This window comes from Balaenoptera borealis (assembly GCF_965194805.1).
Source record: "Balaenoptera borealis genome assembly, chromosome: 16".
Taxonomy (NCBI): domain Eukaryota; kingdom Metazoa; phylum Chordata; class Mammalia; order Artiodactyla; family Balaenopteridae; genus Balaenoptera; species Balaenoptera borealis.
The window spans coordinates 66,165,613-66,190,303 of NC_138872.1; the positions used below are offsets into that span (position 1 = coordinate 66,165,613).

Genomic DNA, 24,691 nt, shown 5'->3' on the forward strand with positions numbered 1-24,691 from the left:
AGCCCAGCAGATGGGCTGAATCCTGCTATGAGTGTGTGCAGAGGCCCCACTGTGCAGGCAGCGTTGCTCAAAGCCAATGCGAGGTTCTAGAGCTCTAGGCTAATTTGTCCCAAATCAATTTGCAGAAAAGACAATTGCAGCTCATCAACTTGTCAAAAGACCAATGTGCTGAAAGCTATTGTACAAAAACTTAGAAAGGGGTTTAAGGACATGGTGCCACTGTACCTGTGAGAATTAGTTTACGGGAGCCCAGGAGGGGCACTGGCATAGAAGGCACTCTCCAGGAGCATGGAAGCCACCACTGCAAGTCCTGTCCACTTCACCGTCCCTTCCTAGGCAGCAACCACATGAGCAGGCAGGAGCTGGCCCCGGAAGTTCGCTAGTTCATTTCTGGGTGTTTATGAGGAGAGCACACAGCTTTGATTGTGAGACACTAGCAGGAGGAGAGATCTTCTATATACACGCTACACACACACACACACACACACACACACACACACACACACACACACATACACACAGTGTGATCCCAAAGAGGATCACTGACCAGTCAAGTGGGCAGGGCATTCAAAGAATAATGCATGTCTTGAATCTCAAGGACTTTATCCACGATAGTGTGGGCAGGTATCCCTCTTCTAACACATTCTTAATCCATTTCCGATGCTGGACAGAGCCACTTTCCCCTACCTCCCTATCATCCCTTTAGCTGACAGAGGGATGACTGTCATCTCAGAGACTGTAGCAAAATAGCTGTTTTAGTCCCAACTGACATACTTGTCTGACATTATTTTGCAAAAGTAAATAAATAAATAAATAATCAGTTACTGGGTCTGCTTCCGGGATTGAGAAATGTTAAGACTCTAGGACTGTCCTTGCTGGTTCACAGTTTGCATTCAGACAAGAAGGGTGAGGTTACAACTATGCACTACACCCATGATGCCAGTCCCTTTGCATCAACTATTCATAACAAGGAAACACTCCCCGATACCCGGATGGTGCTTTATTTCTCCAAACATTTTCAGACCTATCCACTCATCTCTGCAACATTTTCCACATGCCTAGAGTGTGAGCAGCGACATTGCAGAGGGGAAAGTACTTCCTCTCTCAGGAGCTCAGACCCCAGTTCAGATCTCAGCCTTGCCAGTTATAGGCTTCGAGACTATCAGCATATCACTGAATCTTGCAGAGTCTAGCTTCCCCATCTCCAAAATGGAAATATAATGCCAATCTTGCCAGGTTATGATAAGGTAAATGAAAGAAAGTATACAAAGCTCTGGGCACAGTGTCTAACCCCTATTGCATTTATGGTTGTCACGGTTGTTTTTAGGTAGGTATTGTGTTTAGATGCTGGGGGTGCAGAGATGGATGGGACAATCTCTATTCTCTGAATGCTCATTATCTACTGAGGGAAACAGACAAGCAGTAATACAAGTGTAGGGAAAAATACCACAGAAAGAGAATCTCCCAACTTCCTTTTATTAGGGCCTGAATGATAGCTAGTAGCAGTTGTTTATTGAATTCTTGATGTGTGCCTGGCACACACTCACAAGCACTCTAAGCGATAATGTTATAATTACCCCCCTTTGGCAGAGGAGGAGATCAAGGGGGATTACTTGGTACATAGCTAGTGAGCGGTGGAGTCAAGATTCAAACCTTGGTCTCTCTGAGTGTAAAGCACTTAACTTTAGGAAGAATGATAATTTAGAGAACCATAGAGAAGGAATAAGGTTCATCAGGAAGACATAGGGGGTAGGGGAACAACGTGAACAATCTGAATAATCTCAACACAGCTCTGAGAAGCAGTTGAGGCAGCTACAAGTAAATGTTTGTTAAATATACTCATGGCCCTCCCCGGCAAATGGACACATGTCTGGCATACAGTGGGCACTCCACACCCTACGTTACATGCCCACAGCTCTGGGCTCACTCCTCTGCTTCTTCTTGGCCTCTCCCACTGGACTCTGTAGCCCCAGCACCGGGCTCAGGCCCAGCCCATGTCAGGTGCAGTGAATGTCTGCTGACTAGAGTTGGGTCTATGCCTTCTAGCTTCACCACGAGGGCTCTTTGCACAGCATCAAATGACATCTGTGAGCAAGGATGCTGTGTTTTTGTGATCAGCCTGGACGCTTGGCCAACCCCAGTTCTCTTTTTTGCGAACAGGGAACAACTTGTGGCACTCTCCGGGGGATGAAGATCAAGCCGGGTTCCATGGGGAAGGCCATCCCACCCTACGACATTCAGGTCTGCTGGTAAAGACATTGGCAGAGAGCAGTTAGTGCTCGGCTATGGTGGGACCATTGTGTGACATGAGGTGACAGAACCAGTCATGCCTCCCGGTTGTCCTTCGTCTTCTCCGCCTACTTTTCCTCCAGTTTCCTGGCGAGGTTTCAGTTGAGACCTGCAATGTCCTGGGCATGAGTGCAGCTTGCCAGGACAGCCAGAGGCCTCATGCACCGAGCCTGGGAAAGAGTACTTGCAGTAGCTCAGGCGGCTCTCTCCACTGCTGGTGCTTTTAGTTTTTCCTGATCCGTGTTTTCTAGCTTGACGACACATTTATGATGTCTATATATGCATGAAACACATAGACCCATGGCTTGGGTTTCACCATTTGCTGATTTCAAAGCCTTTTGACAGTTTTATTCTATTTTCTGACAGGGCTCCTCTACCACAACCCCCTCCCCCAATTACCCCCACTGTGTCACATGAATGAGCCAGGCAGTGTTTGGGTGGGGCAGGAGTGTTGGGGATCCCTGCAGGGTGGGATTCACAGGTCTCTTGCTCCAGATCATTGATGACAAGGGCAACATCCTGCCGCCCAACACTGAAGGAAACATTGGCATCAGGATCAAGCCCACCAGACCCATAGGCGTCTTCATGTACTATGAGGTAAGGACACACCATCTGCCCCCATACAGGCCCAAGAATCCTTGCAGGGAGCTGTGTGGGTCTGTAAAGGACTGGACTCAACTCTGCATCCTGAGACTTCTTCCTTCTTCCTTTATTCACTCCAAGTCAATGAAACCTGTTCTAGTTAATCTCAAAGCTCATAGTGTGTTCCCACATCCCTTTCTGTCATAAACCATCTGGCACTTATGGGCTGACTGTTGGGGTAGAATACAGCCTGGCTTCAGAACCACCAGACTTGGGGTCCAGTGATCTCTTGTGGTTAAGAATGCTGGCTTTGACTCGGTTCACATCATACCACCCCACTTACCAACAGGGTGCAAACAAATCTATTCATCTCGCTGAGCCTCCAGGGGCACTATTATCCCCACTTTAAAGAGGAAGAAACTGCAGATTGGAAGCTTTACATGTCTTTCCCATGTCAAATAAATGGCAGGTCTAGGATTCAAAGTGGTATGTTTTGGACCCCAAACTCTAAATGAGAAATCCAGGGACTACAAAAACCTACCATAGACTATAAGGAAACCTGCTGTAACTCTTCATCAGACAAACCCTAGCTAACAGTGGCCACTAAGAGGAAATCCTCAGCTTCCAAGATGGACTGTAGAAGGGTAGACAGACCCTGAAATTGATCTCAGACTCCATCTCCTTTCTACAAAGTCACAGCCACTGGTGTCACTGTTGTGCTCACACTATGGCCTTGGGTGGGTGGGTGGGGTCCTGTCCCTCTGGGGTACTATTGTCCAGAAGCAATCCTGCAAGCCTTAGCCTTAATTCTCAGTAGCACATTTTAAAGGTTGGATAAAAGGGAAAATGAACACAGAGTAACAGGTGTATAGAGCAGCAGTTCTTAATACTGCCTGCACGTTAGAATCATTTGAGGGAATTTTTGTTTTTAATACTTGGATCCAACCACAGAGATTCTGGTTAAATTGAACTGGGGTGGTCCAAAGCCATGACTTAAAAAAAATTGTACATATTTTATTTTGCAAGGATGTCGTCACATATGGCCACACTGATTTCTTTCATTTCACACGTTCTCATGGCAATGAGACGTGTCACTCTTCCACTGAGATTTGTTGGCTTATATTCTGTTCTTTTATTTTCTTTTTATTGAGGCATATATATATATATATATATATATATATTATAAAATTTACCCCTTTCACCATTCCTGAGCATACAATTCAGTAGCATTGAGTAAAATTTACAATATTGCACAACCATCACCACTATGCATCTGCAGAAAATTTTCATCATCCCCAGAAGAAATTCTGTTCTCACTAAACAATAGTTCCCTAGTCCCCATCTCCCCAGCATTTGGTAACCTCTAATGGTACTTTTTGTCTTTAAGAACTTGCCTATTTTAGTTACCTCATATAAGTGGAATCATACAACATTTGCCCTTTTGTGTCTGGCTTATTTCACTTAGCACAATGTTTTCAAGGTTCATCCATGTTTTAGCAAACTGTCATCTTTTTGAGACTGAATAATATTCCATTGTATGTATATACCAAGTTTTGTATATTCATTAAACTCTTGATGGACATTGCGTTGTTTCCACCTTTTGGCCTTTATGAATAATGCTGCTATGAACACTGTGCAGGTAACTGTTTGGGTCCCTGCTTTCCCTTCTCTTGGTTATATGCCCAGAAATGGAATCGCTAGATCATATGGTAATTCTGTTTAGCTTTTTGAGGAATTGCCATACATGTTTTCCACATGCACAAGTGTTTTCATTTCTCCATATCCTTACATACACTTGCTATTTTCAGTTTATTTATTTATTTATTTATTTTAATTAATTAATTAATTTATGGCTGTGTTGGGTCTTCATTTCTGTGCGAGGGCTTCCTCTAGTTGCGGCAAGTGGGGGCCACTCTTCATCGCGGTGTGCGGGCCTCTCACTATCGCGGCCTCTCTTGTTGCGGAGCACAGGCTCCAGACGCGCAAACTCAGTAATTGTGGCTCACGGGCCTAGTCGCTCCGCGGCATGTGGGATCTTCCCAGACCAGGGCTCGAACCCGTGTCCCCTGCATTGGCAGGCAGATTCTCAACCACTGCGCCACCAGGGAAGCCCCAGTTTATTTTTAATAATGGCCATTCTAATGGGTTTCAAGTGGTAACTCATTGTGGTTTTGATTGACATTTCTCTAATGACTAGCATCTTTTCATGTTCTTATTGGCCATTTGTATATCTTAAGAGAATTGTCTATTCAAGTTCTTTGCCCATGTTTAATAGGGTTGTTCATTTTTCTGTAGTTGTTGTTTCTAAGTTGTAAGAGTTCTTTATGTAGTCTGGATATTAATACCTTATCAGATATGCAAATTATATGCTTTGCAAATATTTTCTCCCATTCAGTGGGTTGTCTTTTCACTTTCTTGATAGTATCCTATGACATACAAAGTTTTTAAATTTGGTGAAGAACATTTTATCTATTCAATACTTTTTCTTTTATTTCCTGTGCTTTTGGCGTCATATTCAATAAATCATTGTGAAATCCAAGGCAAGATTTTCCTCTGTGTTTTCTTCCAAGAGTTTCATAAGCTCAGCTCTTACATTTAAGTTTTTGATCCATTTTGAATTAATTTTTGTGTATGATATAAGGTAACTTCATTCTTTTGCATGTGGACATCCAAGTTTCCGAGCACCGTTTGTTAAAAAGACTCTCTTTCCCACTGAATGGTCTAGGCACCCTTGCCTAAAATCAATTGACAGTATATGTGAGGGTTACTTTTTGGGTTCTCTATGCTATTCCAGTGGTCTGTATGTCTCTTTTTATGAACGTATCACATTGTTTTGATTGCTATAGCTTTGAAGTAAGTTTCTGAAATCAGGAGTGTAAGTCCTCCAACTTTTTTCTCCTTTCTAAAGGTTGTGTTTGCATTTTGGGATCCCTTGAGATTTTATGTGAATTTTAGGATGGGTTTTTCTATGTCTGCAAAAAAACACCATTGCAATTTTGATAGGGATTGCACTGAATCTGTAGATAGTGTTGGGCAGCATTGTCACCTTAATATTGTCTCAAATCAATGAATATGGGATGCTTTTCCATTTATTTATGTCTTCTTTCTCTTTTTCAGCAGTGATTTTTAATCTTCAGTGTACAAGTCTTTCACCTTCTATACTAAATTTATCCTTAGTATTGTATTCTTATTGATGTTTTCTTAATTTCCTTTTTGGATTGTTAATTGTTAAAGTATAGAACTGCACCTTAAGTTTTGTGCATTGATTTTCTTTCCTATAACTTTGCTGAATTCCTTTATTAGCTCTAACAATTTGTGTGTGTGTGAGAAAGTTTTTTAGGGTTTTCTACATGTAAGATCATGTTATCTGTGAACAGATCTAGTTTTAATTCTGTTTCATTTTGGTGCCTCATTTCTTTTTGTTGCCTAATTGATCTGGGTAATCTTCCAATACTTTGTTGAGTAGAAATGGTGAGATCAGGCTCTCCTGTCTTGTTCCTGATCTTAAGAGAAAATCTTTCAGTCTTTTACCAGTGAGAATGATGTTAGCTATGTTTTTTTTTTTAATATATGGCCTTTGTCATGTTGAGGATGTTTCCTTCTATTACTAGTTTATTAAATAAACAAGTGTTTTTATCATGAAAGGGTATTGAATTTTGTTAAATGCTTTCTCTGCATCAATTGAATAGATATGTAGTCCCCCAGCCCCCACTTTCATTCTATTAGCATGGTTCATTACATTGATTGATTTTCATATGTTGAACCAGGAATAAATCCCACTTGGACATGGTATATAATCCTTTTAATATGTTGCTGAAATCTGTTTGCTAACATTTTGCTGAGAATTTTGCCCCAATTATTCATAAGGGTCTGTAGTGTTCTTTTCTTGTAGTATCTTTGTCTGGATTTGGTGTCAGAGTAATGTTGACCTCATAGATTGAGTTAAGGAGTATGTCCCTCCTCTTCAGTTTTTTGGAAGAGCTTAAGAATAATTGGTATTAATTCTTCTTTAAATGTTCGGGAGAATTCACCAATGAAGCCATCAGGTCTGGGGCTTTCTTTTCAGGGTGGGGAGGGATGAGAGGGTTGATTACTGATTCAATCTCCTTACTAGTTATATAGTTCTATTCAGATTTTTTATTTCTTCATGATTCATTTTTGGTAGATTATGTGTTTCTAGAAATTTGCCTCTTTCATCTAGATTATCCAGTCTTTCGGTGTATAATTGTTCATAGTGTTCTCTTATAAACTTTTCTTTTTTTGGAATGTAAAATTGCTAGTAATATCTCCTCTCGCATTTCTGATTTTAATAATTTGAATCATCTTTTTTCTTAATCAATATAGCTAAAAATTTGTCAATTTTTCATCTTATCAAAGAACCAACTTTTGGCTTTATTTGTTCTCTCTATTGTTTTCCTATTCTCTATTTTATTATTCTTAGATCCAAACTTATTTCCTTCCTTTGCTAACTTTGGATTTAGTTTGCTCTCCTCTTTCTTGTTACTTAAGGTGTTAAGTTATTGACGTGAGATTTCTTTTTCCTAATGTAGGTGTTTAAAATTCCTTTTCAGCACTGCTTTTCTTACAGTCACAAGCTTTGGTGTGTTGTAGTTTGGTTTTTATTTATCTCAATGTAATTTCCAATTTCCCCTGTGATTTCATTTTTGACTTATTGGTTGTTTAAGACTGTATTGCTTAATTTTCTACATATTTGTGAATTTCTCACTTTTCTTTTTGCTGTTAATTTTTAATTTCATTCTATGTGATCAGATAAGATACCTTGTATGATTTCTATCTTCTAAAATGTACTAATCTTTGTTTTGTGGCATATGATGTGGCCCATCCTTTAGAATGCTCCATGTACATCTGAGAAAAATGTGTGTTCTCTTGTTCTTAGGCAGGGTATTTTATATATCAGCCAGATCCAATTGGTGTGTAGTGTTAGTCAAGTCCTCCACTTGATTATTGACCTTCTTTCTGGTTGTTCTATCCATTATTGAAAGTAATGTATTGAACCCTCCAAGTGTTATTGTAGAACTGTATATTTCTCCCTTCCATTCCATCAATGTTTATTTTATATAATTTGGAGTTTTGATTTCTCCCTTTAATTCTGTCAGTGTTTGCGTCATATACTTTGGCACTATGCTGTTAGGTGCATATACGTTTCTGAATGTTATATAGTCTCAGTGAATTAATCTTTTTTTCAGTATATAATGCCCTTTTTTTGTTACTTGTACCAGTTTTCAACTTCAAGTTTATTTTTTCTGATATTATTATATAGCCACCCTAGCTATCTTTTGGCCCCTATTTGTAGGGAATATCTTTTTCCATCTTTTCAACCTACTTGTGTCTTTGAATCTGAAATGAGTCTCTTACAGACAGTGTAGAGTTGGATCATGTGTTATCAACTATTCTGCAAATCTCTGCCTTTGGATTGGAGAGTTTCATCCATTTACATTTAAAGTAATAATTGATAAGAAAAGACTTACATATGCCATTTTGCTATTCATCTTCTATATGTCTTAATGTATTTTTGTCCCTCATTTCCTCCACTACTGCCTTCTTTTGTGTTTAGTTGATATTTTGTAGTGACACATTTTGCTTCTCTTCCAACTTCCTTTGGTTTATATTCCTTAGATATTTTCTTCATGGTTACTATGGGGATTACATATAACATCCTAAAATTATAACAATCTAATTTGTATTGATACCAAATTAACTTCAAGTACATACAAAAGCTCTACTTCTAAGCATTATGGTGGTGTGAGACAATCCCTTTGTCTCTCTCCTTTAACCTACAACTAGTGAAACACCCATAACTCAACACCAGTTCCTCTTCTCAACACACCAGGACACAAGAGAGATCTACACATCTGTAATCTGAAGGTGGGTGGGTTGGAACACATAAAGGAGGCAGAACCAGGGCCCACGATACTGGCCTCCTGGCTATCATGGCTGAGCCACAGCCCCAGAGAATCCAGTAGCAGCAGTGAAGGTGACACACATGACTCTGGCTTCCAACTGCAGCAGTGCCCATGGCCACAGAGAACTGGGCAGCAGTAGACGTGAGCCCCATGACCCCAGTCCGTTTAGCCACAGGAGCACATGAAACTCCAGACCCCTGCTTGTGGTGGTGGGGCCCATAAACTTGACAACCCCTGACACCAGCTTCTACCCCTCCCTCCAACTTCCCCCACTGGAGCAGCAGTGGCTGCAACCTAGGCAACCCCAGACACAGTGGAAGTTCTGCCATACCAGTGCTCCTGGTGGTGATGCCAGCAACAGAAGTGACACCAGCAACAGCAAGGCACCAGTGACCCCAGGGGCACAAGAAGCAATTATGAAGGCATGGGGCCACACCTTCCACAGAGACAATGGAAGATGGAAAGTGCAGATTCTCAAATACCTCAAGAGGCAGCTCTGGAAAGACAAACCAAAAACTTGTGCTATAGTGCCACCTACTTAAAAACAAAGGAAACACCTCTAGTTACCAATTGTTGGTTTGTTAGAAACAAAGTAAGCAAAACTTTATGTATTAAGAAAGGTGTTGGACACTTCAAATGCACTGGCACAGGAACATTTCATCAAGCACCATGAAAAACGATAGCAATGGAGTATCCCAAAAGGAAAATGACAATTCTCCAGAACCCAAACTGAAAATCACAGAAGAGCGTGCTTTAACTGATGGAGAATTCAATATAGCTATCATGAAGAAACTCAATGAGCTACAAGAAAACTCAGAAAAGCAATTCAATGAGCTCAGGAATAAAGTTGATGAACAGAGGAATACTTCACAAAAGAGATTGGTTACCCTGAAAAAGAAACAAATTCTGGAGCTGAAGAACTCTATAAAATGAGATAAAGAATGTACTAGAAACCATTAGAAATAGAGCAGACCATATGGAAAGGAGAATTAGCTCAAAGATAGAAATCTAGAAATGCTTCAGGTAGGAGAGAGAAATAAGGCTTTTTAAAAATGAAGAAACTCATCAGACTCCATTAGAAAGGCAACATAAGGATAATGGGCATTACAGAAGGAGGAGAGAAGATGAGATCAGAAAGCATATAAATAAATAAGAAATAATAGCTGAGAACTCCCCAAACCAGGAGAAGAAACTGGATATATGACTCCACAAGCTAATAGAACACCTAATTATCTCAATGCAAACAGACCTTCTCCAAGGCACATTATATTAAGCTATCAAAATAAATGATAAAAAAAAGAATTTTAAAGGCAGTGGGGAAAAAAAGACATTATCCTGCAAAGGTACCCACATTAGCCTATTAGCAGATTTCTCAGCAGAAACTCTACAGGCCAGGAGAGACTGAAATGACATATTCAAATTGTTGAAAGATAAAAACTGTCAGCCAAGACTCTTCTAAACAGCAAAGTTATCCTTCAGGTATGAAGGAGAAATAAAGGTTTCCCCTGACAAACAAAAGCTGAGGGAGTGCATCGCCACTAAACCTGCCTTACAAGAAATGTTGAAAGGAGCTCTTCTACCAAAGTGAAAAGACAAAAGCACACAAAACTTTGAGAAAAGAGATAGAATCAGAAAATTGCAACTCTATATAAGTTGTTAAACAATTATAGCATAAAAGGGGGGAAAGCAGTAAAAATAACTAAGGTACTTCAATCTGGTAACAAACTTACAGTATAAAAGAAGATAATTTTAGACACACACACACAAAATATAAAAGGGGAAGAGGAAAACGATGGAACCTGTATAGGCAAATGAGGTAAGATGTTATCTACAGAAAAAGGGCTATTTTATTTATGAGACATTTTATACAAACCTCAGGGTAACCACAAAACAAAACATAAGAAAAGAATAAGCTGAGAAAAACAACATAGAAAACCACCAAACTAAAATGGCAGAAAGAAACACAAGAAAAAAAGAAAACAAAACCCCCAAAAACCCAAAAACAAACAAACAACAACAAAAAAGTGGCAATGCAGAGCAACCAGAAAACCAAAGATAAAATGGCAGAACTAAGTCCTCATATATCATCAGTGATCACCCTAAATGCCAATGGATTAAAGTCACCAATCAAAAGAGACACAGTGGCTGGATGGATTAAAAAACAAGATCCAACTATATTCTGCCCCCAGGAGACTCATCTCAGCTCTAAAAACAAAATAGACTCTGAGTGAAGGGATGCGAGATGATACTCCAAGCAAAGGGCAGCCAAAACAAGTGGGTGTAGCTATATTCATAACAGACAAAATAGACTTCAAGCCAAGAAAGGTAAGAAGAGCAAAAGATGAACATTACATAATAATAAAGGAGAGAATCCTTCAAGAATATACGATATTTATTAGCATATATACAGCCAACCCTCCAGATCTGCAGGTTTTACATCCACTGATTCAACTAACTGCAGATCAAAAAAAATTCAGAACACAATTCCATAGAGAAACAAAAAGCAAATCTAAATCTGTTGTGTGCCAGCAACTATTTGCATAGCATTTACATTGTATTAGGTATTATAAGTAATCTAGAGATGATATAAACTTTACAGGAAAGTGTTTGTACATTATATGCAAATTATAAGAGACTTGAGCATCCTCAAATTTTGGTATCTGCAGGGGTTCCTGGAACCAACGACTGTATACACCTAACCTAGGAGCACCAAAATATATAAAGCGATTATTAACAGACCTAAAGGGAGAAATTGATGGCAGCACAATAATAGTAGGGGACTTTAACACTCCACTTCCATTAATGGATAGATCATTTAGACAAAAAGTCAACAAGGAAACATTGGCCTTAAATAAAACATTAGACCAAATGAACTGAATAGATTTATATAGAACATTCTGTGCAAAAGCAGCACACTACACATTCTTCTCAAGCACACATGGAACATTCTCAAGGTTAGGCCATGTGTTTGGACACAAAATAAGTCTCAATAAATTTAAGAAGACTGAAATCCTTTCAAGCATCTTTTCTGAATATAATGGTATGAAACTAGAAATCAACTACAAGAAGGAAGCTAGAAAAGTCACAGATATGTGGAGACTAAGCAACATGGTACTGAACAACTACTGTGTCAATGGAGAAATTAAAGGAAAAAATTTAAAATACCTTAAGACAAATAAAAATAAAAGTATAACACACCAAAATCTGTGGGTTGCAGCAAAAGTGGTACTAAGAGGGAAGTTTATAGTGATACAGGTCTAAGTCAAGAAACAAAAAAAGTCTCAAACAATTTAACCTTACACTTAAAGGAGCTAGAAAAAGAACAGGTGAAGCCCAAAGTCAGTAGAAGGAAGGAAATATTAAAAATCAGAGCAGAAACAAATGCAATAGAGACTTCAAAGACAATAGAAAAGATCAATGAAAGAAAGCTGGTTCTTTGCAAGATAAACAAAATTGACAAACCTGTAGCTCAACTCACAGAAAAAAAGAGAGAAGGTACTGATAAATAAAATAAAAAACAAAAGAGGCGTAATAACAATGGATACTACAGAAATACAAAAGATTGTGAGAATATTATGAACCAAAAATGGACAACCTAGAATAAATGGAAACATTCTTAGAATCATGCAACCTTCTAAGATTGAATCATGAAGAAATAGAAAATCTGGATAGATTGATCAACATTAAGCAGATTGAAACAGTAATTGAAAACCTCCCAGAAAGCCAGATGACTTCACTGGTGAATTCTACCAAACATTCAAAGAAAATTTAATACCTATCATATTCAAACTATTCCAAAAAATTGAAGAGGAAGGACTGTTCCCTAACTCATTTTACAAGGCCAACATTAGACTGATACCAAACCAGACAAGGATAACACACACGAAAAAGAAAATTGCAAGCCAATATCTCTGATGAACATAGAAGCAAAAGTTATCAACAAAATATTAGCAAACCTAATACAACAATACATTAAAAGGATTATACGCCATGATGGAGTGGGACTTATTACAGGGATCCAAGGATGGCTCAATATAGGCAAATCAAGCAACGTGATACACCACATTAACAAAACAAAGAATAAAAATCATATGATTATCTCTACAGTTGCAGAAAAATCATTTGACAATGTTTAACATCCATTTATGATTAAAAATAACTCTCAATAAAGTGGGTATGGAAGGAATATACCTCAACATAATAAAGCCCATTTATGACAAACCCACAGCTAAAACCATACTCAACAGTGAGACACTGAAAGCCATCCCTCTAAAATCAGGAACAAGATGAGGATGAGCATCCTTGCCCCTCTTATTCAACATAGTATTGGAAGTTCTAACCACAGCAGTTAGGCAAGAAAAAGAAATAAAAGGCATCCAAATTGGAAAGGTGACAAAGTTTGCTTGTCACCTTATTTGCAGATGACATGATTTTATATGTAGAAAACCCTAAAGACTCCACCAAAAACTATTGGAAGTAATAAATGAAAAGAGGAAAGTTGCAGGGTACAAAATCAGTATACAAAAATCTGTTGCATTTATATACAATAACAATGAACTAGCAGAAGAATACATTAAGAAAAAAATCCCATTTACAATCACAAGTAGAATAAAATCCTTAGGAATAAATTTAACTAAGGAAGTGGAAGACCTGTACACTAAAAACTATAAGACATTGTTGAAAGAAATTGGAGAAGCAAAGAAATGGAAAACTAGTTCATGCTCATGCATTGGAAGGATTAACATTGTTAAAATGTTCATTTTACCTAAAGTAATCTGCAGATTCAGTGCAATCCATATCAAAATCGCAATAACATTTTTCACAGAAATAGAACAAAAAATTCTAAATTTGTCTGGAACCACAAAAGACCCCAAGTAGCCAAAGCAATCCTGACTGAGAAAACAGAACAAAGTGGGAGGTATCATACTTGCTGATTTCAAATCATACTACAAAGTTATACTATTCAAAATAATTTGGCAGAAAAACAGACACATAGATCAATGGAAATAGTTGAGAGCCCAGAAATAAACTCACACATATATGGACAACAAATTTATGACAAGGGAGCCAGGAATCTACAATGGAGAAAAGAAAGTCTCTTTAATAAATGGTGTTGGGAAAGCTGGACAGCCACACACAAAAGAGTGAAACTAGACCACTATCTTACATCATACACAAAAATTAACTCATACACAAAAATTAACTCAAAATGGATTAAAAACTTGAATGTAAGACCTAAAACCATAAAACTCCTAGAAGAAAACATAGACAGTGTGCACTTTGACATTGGTCTTAGCAATATATTTTTGGCTATGTCTCCTCGGGCAAGGGCACCAAAAACAAAAGTAAACAAATGGGACTACACCAAACTAAAAAGCTTCTGCACAGCAAAGGAAACCATCAACAAAACGGAGAGGGAAAAATACCTGTGATTTCACTCATATGTGGAATATTAAAAAAACAAACAAACAAAACAAAAGCAAATGCATAGATATGGAGAACATATTAATGGTTATCAGAGAGGATGGGGGTTGGAGGGCAAAGTGGGTAAAGAGGGTCAATTGTATGGTGAAGGATGGAAACTAGAGTTTTGGTGGTGAGCATGCTGTAGTGTATAAAGAAGTCAAATTATAATGTATGCATGAAACATATGATGCTATAAACCAATGCTACCTCATTAAACACATGTAAGCAGTAAAAGAAACAAAAACAAGAAACTCTACTTCTATAGAGCTTTGTCCCCTCTTTCTGATACTGATGCCATAAATTATATCTTTGTACACTGTGTACCCAAAAATATAGACTTAGAATTCTTTTTTATAAATTAAAAAAAAAACTATAGAAAATTAAAAGTGGAGTCACAAATCAAAATTACAGTAATATTGGCTTTTACAGTTGCCCACACACTTACCTTTTCTGAAGATATCTTTATATGTATTTGACACATGTCTAGAGTCTTTTCATTTTAACCTGTAGGAATCCCTTTACCATATCAGCTAGGGCAGGTCTAGTGGTAATGAACTCCCTCAGCTTTTATCTGAAAATATCTTAATTTCTCCCTCATTTTTAAAGAGTGATTTGAAGGCAGGATAGAGAAGCCTTGACTGACAGGTTTTTTCTTTCAACGCTTTAAATATGTAATCCCACCACCTCTGGCCTTCAAGGTTTCCTATGAGAATCAGCTGATAATCTTACTGAGGATCCTTGTATGTGATGAGTCACTTCTCTTGCTGTTTTCAAGATTCCATTTGGCTTCCAATATTTTGATGTTTATGTATCCTGGTGTGGGTCTCTTGGGATTATCTTATTGGATTTCTTTGAACATCTTGTATTTGTAAATTCATGTGTTTCATTACATTTGAGAAGACTTTGCCCCTTATATCTTCAGATAATATTCCTGTCCCTTTCTCTGTTTCATTTCCTTCTCTCATAATGCACATGTTTGTCTGCTCAATGGTGTCATGCAAGTCCATTAGGCTCTGTTTGTTTTTCTTCATTTTTTTCCTGTTTGCTCCTCAGACCCATAATTTCTATTCTGTCTTCAACTGTCTGATTCTTTCTTATTCCAGTTTTAAACGGCTGCCAAACACTTCAGTGAATTTTTGGTTTTAGTTATTGCGCTTTTCTATAACGTCTGTTTGGTGCCTTTACATAATTTCCATCTCTTTGTTGATATTCTCATTTTGTCCACATTTCATTTTTCTGACTTCTTGTAGTGCTTTGTCCATTTCTTCCTTTACCTCTGTGACCACATTTAACAAACTTGATTTAAACTGTTTGTCTAGTAAGTCTTATGCCTGGGCTTCCTCAGGGATGGTTTCTGTCAATTAATTTCATTTCTTTGAATGAGGCATGATTTTTTAAAAATATTTATTTATTTTATTTATTTATTTTTTACTTTTGGCTGTGTCGGGTCTTAGTGGCAATACACAGGATCTTTGTTGCAGCATGCAGGATCTTTTGTTGCAGCGTGTGGGCTTCTCTCTAGTTGTGGCATGTGGATTTTCTCTCTCTAGTTGTGGCACACAGGCTCCAGAGTGCGTGGGCTCTGTAGTTTGCAGCATGAGGGCTGCCTAGTTGAGGCAAACGTGCTCAGTAGTTGTGGCACGCGGGCTTAGTTGCCCCATGGCATGTGGGATCTTAGTTCCCCGACCAAGGACTGAACCCATTTCCACTAAATTGGAAGGTGGATTCTTTACTACTGGACCTCCAGGGAAGTCCTGAGGCATGATTTCTGTCTCATTGTATGTCTTGTAATTTTTAGTTGAATATTGGTCCTCTCACTATTACAATGTGGTAGCTCTGGAAATCAGATTCTCCTGCTTCCCTGGCGGTTGGGGTTGCTGGGGTTTTATTGTTGTTATTGTTTTGTTTTGTTGACCACTGAAGCCCATAATAGTATGTTTGTTTTGAGACGTTTCCAAACTCTTCTTGCAAAGACAATTATTTGCCATGTGTGATCACACTGAAGTTTCTGACCATTTAGCTCATGTTCAGCTAATGTTTTGACAGAGATTTTCTTGAGTGCCAAGAGGTCAAACAAACAAAAACAGCAATAACAACAGAAAGGAGAGAAGAACCAATGTACAAGTTAGGTCTGTGCTGGGGTACTCCTTCACCACTTAGCTAGGCTTGCTCTGAGCCTAGAGATCAGTCTGAGGTGAAAGCTTAAGGTCTTCTTAGGACTCTTGTGAGCACACATCTTGCTCAGGTATGTGCATAATTTTCTAAATACCACCATGTGCACAGCTGTCTTGAATATCCTAATTTCTCGAAAGAATCTCACCCCAGCTTCTCCTCCAGACCTTGATGATCTATTGTATATCTCCACCCATAAGTTCTTACCTCAGGCATCTTTTAGTTTTGTAGTATTCCAGGTAGCTTCTATGAACAGTGCCTATTGCTTTTCCCACTTATATTCTGAGTTACATGAACTGGGTGCCTTGCACCAGTCCTCCAATTATCCCGAGACAGGTTACAACAGGTGTGTACAATAATTTGCAAATGAGATCTTCTCTGCTCTCTCTGGTTGGAGCCGGGGGACCGGGAACTGGGCTGCCATCTGCTCAAGACCAAAACTGCCGTGCAGGAGAAAGGCTGGAGCAAGGGTGAATAAAATGTCACAAAATTTTTCTACCATTTTTAAGATGGCTTTTTCTTGTTTGGGTATTTATAAGGTTGTTTTAAGCCTTTGACTCTTTCCCAGACGTCGTACATAGTCAATTCAACTTCTTATACTTTTTTTGTGGTTTTGTGGGGGAAATGAGACCTTAAGTCTTCCTCATATGCCATGTTTTTTTGACATCACCCACCAGTAGCGCTTTTTAAAAGTAGTCAAGGTGAAGAACTCACTTTGGTGCCTCTATAGACTCTGACCATCTCTGTGTGGTAGATGTGATACTATTCTCCTACCATTCAGGAGCTCTTCAATGGCTCTGAGAATCTACTTCCAAGAAGTTCAGGCCCAGAGAGACAAAGGAATTCCTTCCCTGGGTGTGGGAGTCCCATCTGCAAGGTTCCAATCTCTGACCCTACCTGAGATGATTGACATCAAGAAGTTTCATTTCCTTCAGGGAAGACCTGTCCACAGGGATGTGTCAGGTCAACTGTATCACAGTACACTGAGATGGACAGCAGTTCAAAGGGTACATGAATTGGGGGTGGGACTTTTTCTGTACCCTTTGGTGTGGTGTCTCCTAAATTTCAGTCATTGAATTCCATGTTAACTATTTTTTGCCATATCCATGCACCATCTATATTATTACTTACATTATTTTTCACTTTAAATCAAATTATTACTTTAAAGCATTTGTTTAAAAAAGAATTTGATCTGCTATCACAAGTGGAAAACAGTATCTCTTGCCAAAAACAGGAGGCAATTATAACCATAACTATAATACACACAAAACATTTTCTTAAATTCTAGCTAACTTCTATTTTCACTAAAAGTTCTGAAATGGTGTAAAACTCTAAATGGAAAGTTACCTTTAAAACTGTATAAAAATAAAAAATTAAAGGCAAAAAAAGCTCTGAAATGGAAACTTATCTTACTCTTGGTAGTTGCAGAGCTTTTAGAAATATGTCCGAGAATCTCAATATCATCAGACCAATTGGACGGGACTCTAAAAAAGGATGCAATTTAATGTTTAAAGATTTTTTTTCTGAAACCTCTTAAAGTTATTCCATGTTCCAGAAGAAGAAAAATCCCAACACAGTGCTTAGTGGTGACATGCATAGGCCGTAAATTCAAATGCCAACCCTCCCACTGCCCAGCTGAGTGACTTTGAGTGAGTTGTTGTGCCTCCTTGAACATCAGTTTCCTCTTCTGTAAAATGCGCTAAAAAATGCCAGCCTCACACAAATCTGTAAGGTTCACAGCAGCTTTATGCATAATAGTTAAAAATGAAACTACCCAGATGCCCTTCAGTGGGTGAATGTTTAAACTGTGTCTCATGTGTAACGTGAGATACTGTTCAGCAATAAATATGATCAAACTGTTGATGAACACAACAATGTGGATGGATCCCCAGAGAATGATACTGAGTTCAAAAAAAGAGCCAGTCCCAAAGGTTATATATTATATAATTCCATTTATGTAACATTATTAAAATGACAAAATTACAAAAATGGAGAATAGGTTAGTCATTGCCAAGGGGTTAGGTATGGGAAGGGAGGAGGAAGAAGGGAGAGGAGAGAAGTGGATGTGGATATAAAAGCAACGTGAGAGATCCTGGTGATGAAGGGACTGTTCTGTACCTTGACTGTGGTGGTAGACACATGGACCTACACATGTGACAAAATGGCATAGAACTAGATACACTCACACACACACACGAGTACAAGTAAAAAACTGGGGAAACCTGAGTAAGATTGGTGGATGGTATCAATGTCAATATCCTGGTTATGATATTGAGCATTATTTTTGCAAGATGTTACCATTAGGAGAAACTAGGTAAAGAGTACATGAGATCTCTCTGTATTATTTCTTATAACTGCATGCAAATATACAATTATCTTAAAAGTTTAATGAAAAATACCAGCTTCATAGGCTTTCTGTGAGGCTCAAATGAGGTAATATTTTGGGAAGAAAATTCATTCAGCAAACGTTTATTGACACCTCCCATCTGTCCAGCCACTGTGTAAATGCAGAGCTTATAACAGTGAATAAAATAGAGTTATGCTCTAGCGGAAATTTTATTTTACTGGAGTGGCACACAAAAGTGAGTTGTTATTTTTAAAAATTGTTCTGGGGACTTCCCTGGTAGCGCAGTGGTTTAGAGTCCACCTACCAATGCAGGGGACACGGTTTCGATCCCTGGTCTGGGATGATCCCACATGCCGCGGAGCAGCTAAGCCTGTGTCCCAAAACTACTGAGCCTGGACTCTAGAGCCCGTGAGCCACAACTACTGAGCCCACGTGCCGCAACTACTGAAGCTCGCACACCTAGAGCCCGTGCTCTTTACTTTACTTTGGTCAAAGTAAAGTTTGGTCACAACTTTACTTTGGTCCCTACATTGCAGCAACAAGAGAAACCGCCGCAATGAGAAGCCCGTGAACCTCAACGGAGAGTAGCCCCCGCTCGCCGCAACTAGAGAAATCCGCATGCAGCAACAAAGCCCCAACGCAGCTAAAAATAAATAAATAAATAAATGAAATAAGTAAAAAAAACAATTGTTCTTAAAATTGGTTTAGGGGCTTCCCTGGTGGCGCAGTGGTTGAGAATCTGCCTGCTAATGCAGGGGACACGGGTTCGAGCCCTGGTCTGGGAAGATCCCACATGCCACAGAGCAGCTAGGCCCGTGAGCCACAATTACTGAGCCTGGGCGTCTAGAGCCTGTGCTCCACAACAAGAGAGTCCGCGATAGTGAGAGGCCCGCGCACCGCGATGAAGAGTGGCCCCCGCTTGCCACAACTAGAGAAAGCCCTCGCACAGAAACGAAGACCCAACACAGACATAAATAAATAAATAAATAAATAACAATTTTTAAAAAAAATGGTTTAACATTGTTCCCTAATCGACCAGTAGCATGCATTGAGTGCTTGCACGTAATGAAAGTAGACTCAGAGAAATTATAAAAATTGCCCAGGTGCCAGGTAGAGCCAGAAGCAGGATTCAAACCCAGATCCGAGCCCATTGCTGTAGCTCATCATCTCTAAACTCACTGTTTCGACAGAGGAGTGTTCTTCTCTTTGCAGAGTAACCCGGTGAAGACAGCCGAAGTGGAGTGTGGGGACTTTTACAACAGTGGGGACAGAGCAACTATTGATGCGGAGGGCTACTTCTGGTTCCTGGGGAGGGCCGATGATGTCATCAATGCCTCCGGGTAGGTGTGGCTGACCCTGAGCCGGGAGGTACCACCCTCACGAGCCTGGTGGGAGGTAGCACGCCCAGACATTCCTTCATGCCTCGGTGACGGACTCTCAGCCTAATATGAACCAAAGTAAGACATCATGCAATTTAAAGGCACTGGGAAGGAAAACTTTACTTTGGTCCCTATTTGTTGAGGGAGCTTATTCTGTGTGCTCCTCTCATGAAGCACATGTCACAGAAACACATAACAACAACAACAACAACAATAAAATTCACCTTTATGGAATACGTACTATGTGACGGTACTCTCTGTAGAGCTTTGTACGATCCACCTCCCAATGCTGTAAGGTAGATGTGATTATGCCCATCTTATTTTATTTTATCTTTTTGGGGGTGTGGGGAGGGGGTGGGTGTGGAGGCCCGCACTGCGCGGCACGCAGGATCTTAGTTCCCCGACCAGGGATTGAACCCGTGCCCCCTGCAGTGGGAGCACGTAGCCCTAACCACTGGACCGCCAGGGAATTCCCATGATTATGCCCATTTTACATGAGGAAACGGAGTCAGTGACCGGTGAAAAACGTTGCCTGAAGTTTCAAAGACAGTACAGGGTGGGGCCCAGATTTGAACAAAGGTAGTCTGACTCCAAGTCTGTTGTTCCTAACTCTTACATGATTTATAAAGAAAAAAAGTGACACGTTACACTAGAATAACATGTTTTCTTGGGAATTTCAGGAAAATTGAGTTTGTTTTTTTAAATTTCTAAAACAAATGCTGATACAGTGAAGAATAGGGTGGAAAATTTGTACAAATGTTAAGCTAAAGAGTTTTCATGCCAGGGGCAGCTGCTTCAGCTTGAGCCAAGCCCCAGAGCACTGCGAGGACGAAGCATTCACCTCCCTCACCTGGGGTCGAGAGGTGAGGAGCCCTGGGGAGCACCTGAGCCTTGTATTCCTTAGCATGGAATGTTCAGGACATCACACTTCAGTCCCATTACACAGACCTCTGGCGCCCTGTGACAGATACCCTCCATGCCAAGGGAAGATGTGTCTCTCCAAAAGATGCGATCTGAGGGCCTCGGTTACCCTCGCCTGGGAATTGGCTCAGAAGGAACCATTGGTCCTGCAGGTACCGCATTGGGCCAGCAGAAGTGGAGAACGCCCTGGCAGAGCACCCAGCGGTGGCTGAGTCCGCTGTGGTGAGCAGCCCCGACCCGATCCGAGGGGAGGTGAGGAACGGGACGTGGAGGTCATCGTGGCTGGGTGTGGGGCTGGGATGGCAGGTGAGGGGAAAACTTCCAGGCCATGCCTACCCAGCCTTGGAGCTAGGGTGAAGGGAGGGGCAAGGCTGGTGTGCATGTGCACTTACACGATGTGGTCAGCAGGGGGCACTGTAGCCTCATCTGTGACTGGAACGATGCTGATTGTGAATGCTGCTGCTGCTGCCATCTAGTAGTTCATCAGCTCTTACTGGGTGTCAGCTCTTTTATCCTCACAGAACACAATGAATTAAGGACTCTTTTTATACCTTTTTGCAGAGAAGGAAACAGAGGCATAAAGAGGTTAAATAACTTGCCTGGATTACACAGCTAATAAGTGGTGGGAAATTGAGCACTCTGGCTCCAGAGCATGCATCCTTGATTCAACAAGTGTTTATTGAACACCTTCTACGTACAGTCCCTGTGAAATGAAATGAGGACATAAATAACAATAGGAAACTAATAAATTACCAACATTAATTAAATGCCCACAAGGTCTTAACTATTATTAAATGCCCACAGAACTCTACCTACAATAATAGTGAAAATGGTGATGATAACAATGATAGGAATACAAATACTTTTAAACTGGCTTCACGTTTTATGTGTATTATCTCATGGAATCTTTACATAAACCTGATGAGGAATGAACCTGTCCTCTCCCCATTTCGCAGAGAAGATCGAGATTAAGATAGGTTAAGTAATGTTCCAAGGCAAAGAGTGGAAATTGGAAGTACTGGGATTTGAACCTGGGATTTCCAAAGGCCCTACTGTCAGTTTGTTTTCCCATGAATTTAGTAAGCATTTACTCTTTATTTTTAAATTTTTATTTATTTATTTATTGGCCGCGCAGTGTGGCATGGCACGCGGGATCTTAGTTCCCTGACTAGGGATCGAACCCGCGCCCCCTGTGGTGGGAGCGTGGAGTCTTCACCACTGGACCTCCAGGGAAGTCCCAAGCATTTACTCCTTAAACTATAATTTGGTTGTCACTCGCCCTGAGCCTCCACTCTGCTTCTTCACTGCAGGTAGTGAAGGCTTTCATTGTCCTGACCCCAAAATTCCTGTCCCATGATCGGGACCAGCTCACCAAGGAGCTGCAGCAGCATGTGAAGTCAGTGACAGCACCGTACAAGTACCCAAGGAAGGTGAGTGAGAGCAGATGGATGGGGTCTGGTCCCTGTGAGTGGTTCCGGGGGCTCCACTGTCTCAAGTCTCATGCAGCGTCTGGGGTGAAGCCTAAGTAGCCAAGAGCACTAATATTTTTCTCTGCAGAAGAAGCGTTTCAGCTTAGGGGTGTGAGGGAGCCCACTGAATCGGATGGACCTCGATCCTGTGTCAGAAACTCATCCATTGCTGGCATGTCAACCTAAAGAAAAAAATCACACAATTACCCGAAGATATCCAAGAAGGTTATTTATAATCTTTCAAAATTTGAAAAAGACATCCAAACCAGTAACTTCCAAACTATTAAACAACATTGTTTGTCATGAGAAGTACATTCTATATTGCAACCCAATACACATATACATACATAACAAACAAAAATGAACAAAATGATATTTACCCTAACAACATGTAATACATTCTGATGTTTTTTGTTCAACTTCATTTGTTTTAAATGCTGTGCACAACCTATAAAAATGTGCAGCAATAGAGAAATGATGAAATTACTCATGGAATTTAATATTATTCTGTAATTTAAAATGATGATGCAGATTTCTAACATAAAATATCACAATAATATATTATTGAGATAAAAAAGCAGACTAAGAAAGAACATACGTAGCGCTATCTGATTTAAGAACAAGTTAAAATTTCCTTTTTTTGTAGTAATACTTTGCTGCATTGTCTGAATGTTTACAATCAATACATATTATAAAGCTATATAGCTAACATTTATTGAGCATTTACTGTGTGTACCAGACCCTGGACTCAGTGCTTTACATGCATTATTATTTCATTTAATCCTCTCCACAACCTGAGATAATCATCCCAGTCTACAGAGAGGAAACTGAGGCTGAGAGACTCAAAGTAAATTGCCTGAGATTAGAGTAAATAGAAGTTGGAATTCAACCCCATGTGTATCTGACAACAGAGTTCATGCTGCTATAACATGAGGATCTGATGCTTTATCGAGAGTAGAATAGAGGATGCGTACCAGTCAGGAAGGGCTACATGTTACTGTGGGTAACAAACAGTCCCAAAGGTGTAGTGGATTATAACGAGGACGGTGTCTTTCTTGCTCACGCCACTTGTCCACCATAGTTTTCCCGGAGCCTTTGCTCCACATTCCCTCATCCTGGGACCAGGATAAAGGAGCAGCCACCACGTAGGTACCTCCCAGAGTCCTAGAAGAGATGGACAGAGGGGGTGGCCTGTCTCAATGACTCCCAACTTTTCTGTTAGAGGTGGCAGGCACACTTCACTCCTACTCATATTTCACTGGTCAAAGTACATCAAAGGGCTGCATCCAACTTCAGGAGGTCAGAGGAGAATCTGACATAAATGGTGTACCCCGTTAAGGCCCCCACATGGTGCCAGCCTGTCTGGGGGACTGTGAGAGGGCAAAGGAGGAGAGCTGAGGCTTGATAGAAAATGACGGGGGGACTTAGTCAGAATGTGTTTGCTTTATCCTCAACCAGGTGGAGTTTGTCTCAGAGCTGCCCAAAACCATCACTGGCAAGATAAAAAGAAGTGAACTCCGGAAGAAGGAGTTTGGTCAGATGTAATTGGCAGTAAACTCAGAAACCACTGTGTGATGTTGGCCAAATGCCTGGCGGCCTCAGTTTCCTCACGATGGTGAGGGTGAGGAGAGGAACACTGAGAGAGTTGACTTGAAACGAGCCAGAAGTGTCAACATTCCAGCGTTTTTGTTCTTTTAAATTAATATCAATCACTATCCTTCCTCCAAGTTCCCTGTTCCTTTCAGATTGCCCAGCTGAGCACTCAGAATGGGGCTGAAGCAAATTAAATACTGACTCAGCATCCACAGTGAGTCTGTTGTGCATTTATTCTGCGAAAGATCCAGTGCTAAATGCTGTCCCTCGTAATTCCCCCAACCCACATCAGAGATTGCCCCAGGGCCTGATTCTCCCTCCTGGTTCCAGAGACTCTGGGACCCAGTCAACGACCAGGACATAGAGGTCTAGGAGGAACAGTCCATGTGGCCCCCGGGGTCTGCTCCTGCCTGGCTTGCCTCTGCCCAACTGGGGGTGAGGCGGGAGGCAGGGCAAGTGTGGTGTCTGGGGAATGGAGAAGGGGGAGGGCAGCCCAGCTTGGTGACGACACTTGCCTGCCACACCACCCCTCACCTGCACCCTCCAGTG

At 40.4% G+C, this 24,691-nt stretch overlaps 1 protein-coding gene across 2 annotated transcripts in view; it reads left to right on the forward strand.

Annotated features, from left to right (window-relative positions):
- The window catches only part of LOC309614324 (acyl-coenzyme A synthetase ACSM1, mitochondrial), a 47,275-nt gene extending 22,919 nt beyond the window's left edge, over positions 1 to 24,356 (forward strand). For both annotated transcript variants that reach the window (XM_082362537.1, XM_082362538.1), the window contains 6 exons: positions 2,161 to 2,241; positions 2,785 to 2,886; positions 19,993 to 20,120; positions 21,233 to 21,332; positions 22,391 to 22,510; positions 24,008 to 24,356. In XM_082362537.1, the coding sequence (XP_082218663.1) occupies positions 2,161 to 2,241; positions 2,785 to 2,886; positions 19,993 to 20,120; positions 21,233 to 21,332; positions 22,391 to 22,510; positions 24,008 to 24,094 (618 nt within the window). In that variant the 3' untranslated portion in view covers positions 24,095 to 24,356. The remainder of the gene's footprint in view (positions 1 to 2,160; positions 2,242 to 2,784; positions 2,887 to 19,992; positions 20,121 to 21,232; positions 21,333 to 22,390; positions 22,511 to 24,007) is intronic.
- Positions 24,357 to 24,691: the final 335 nt, after the last annotated feature.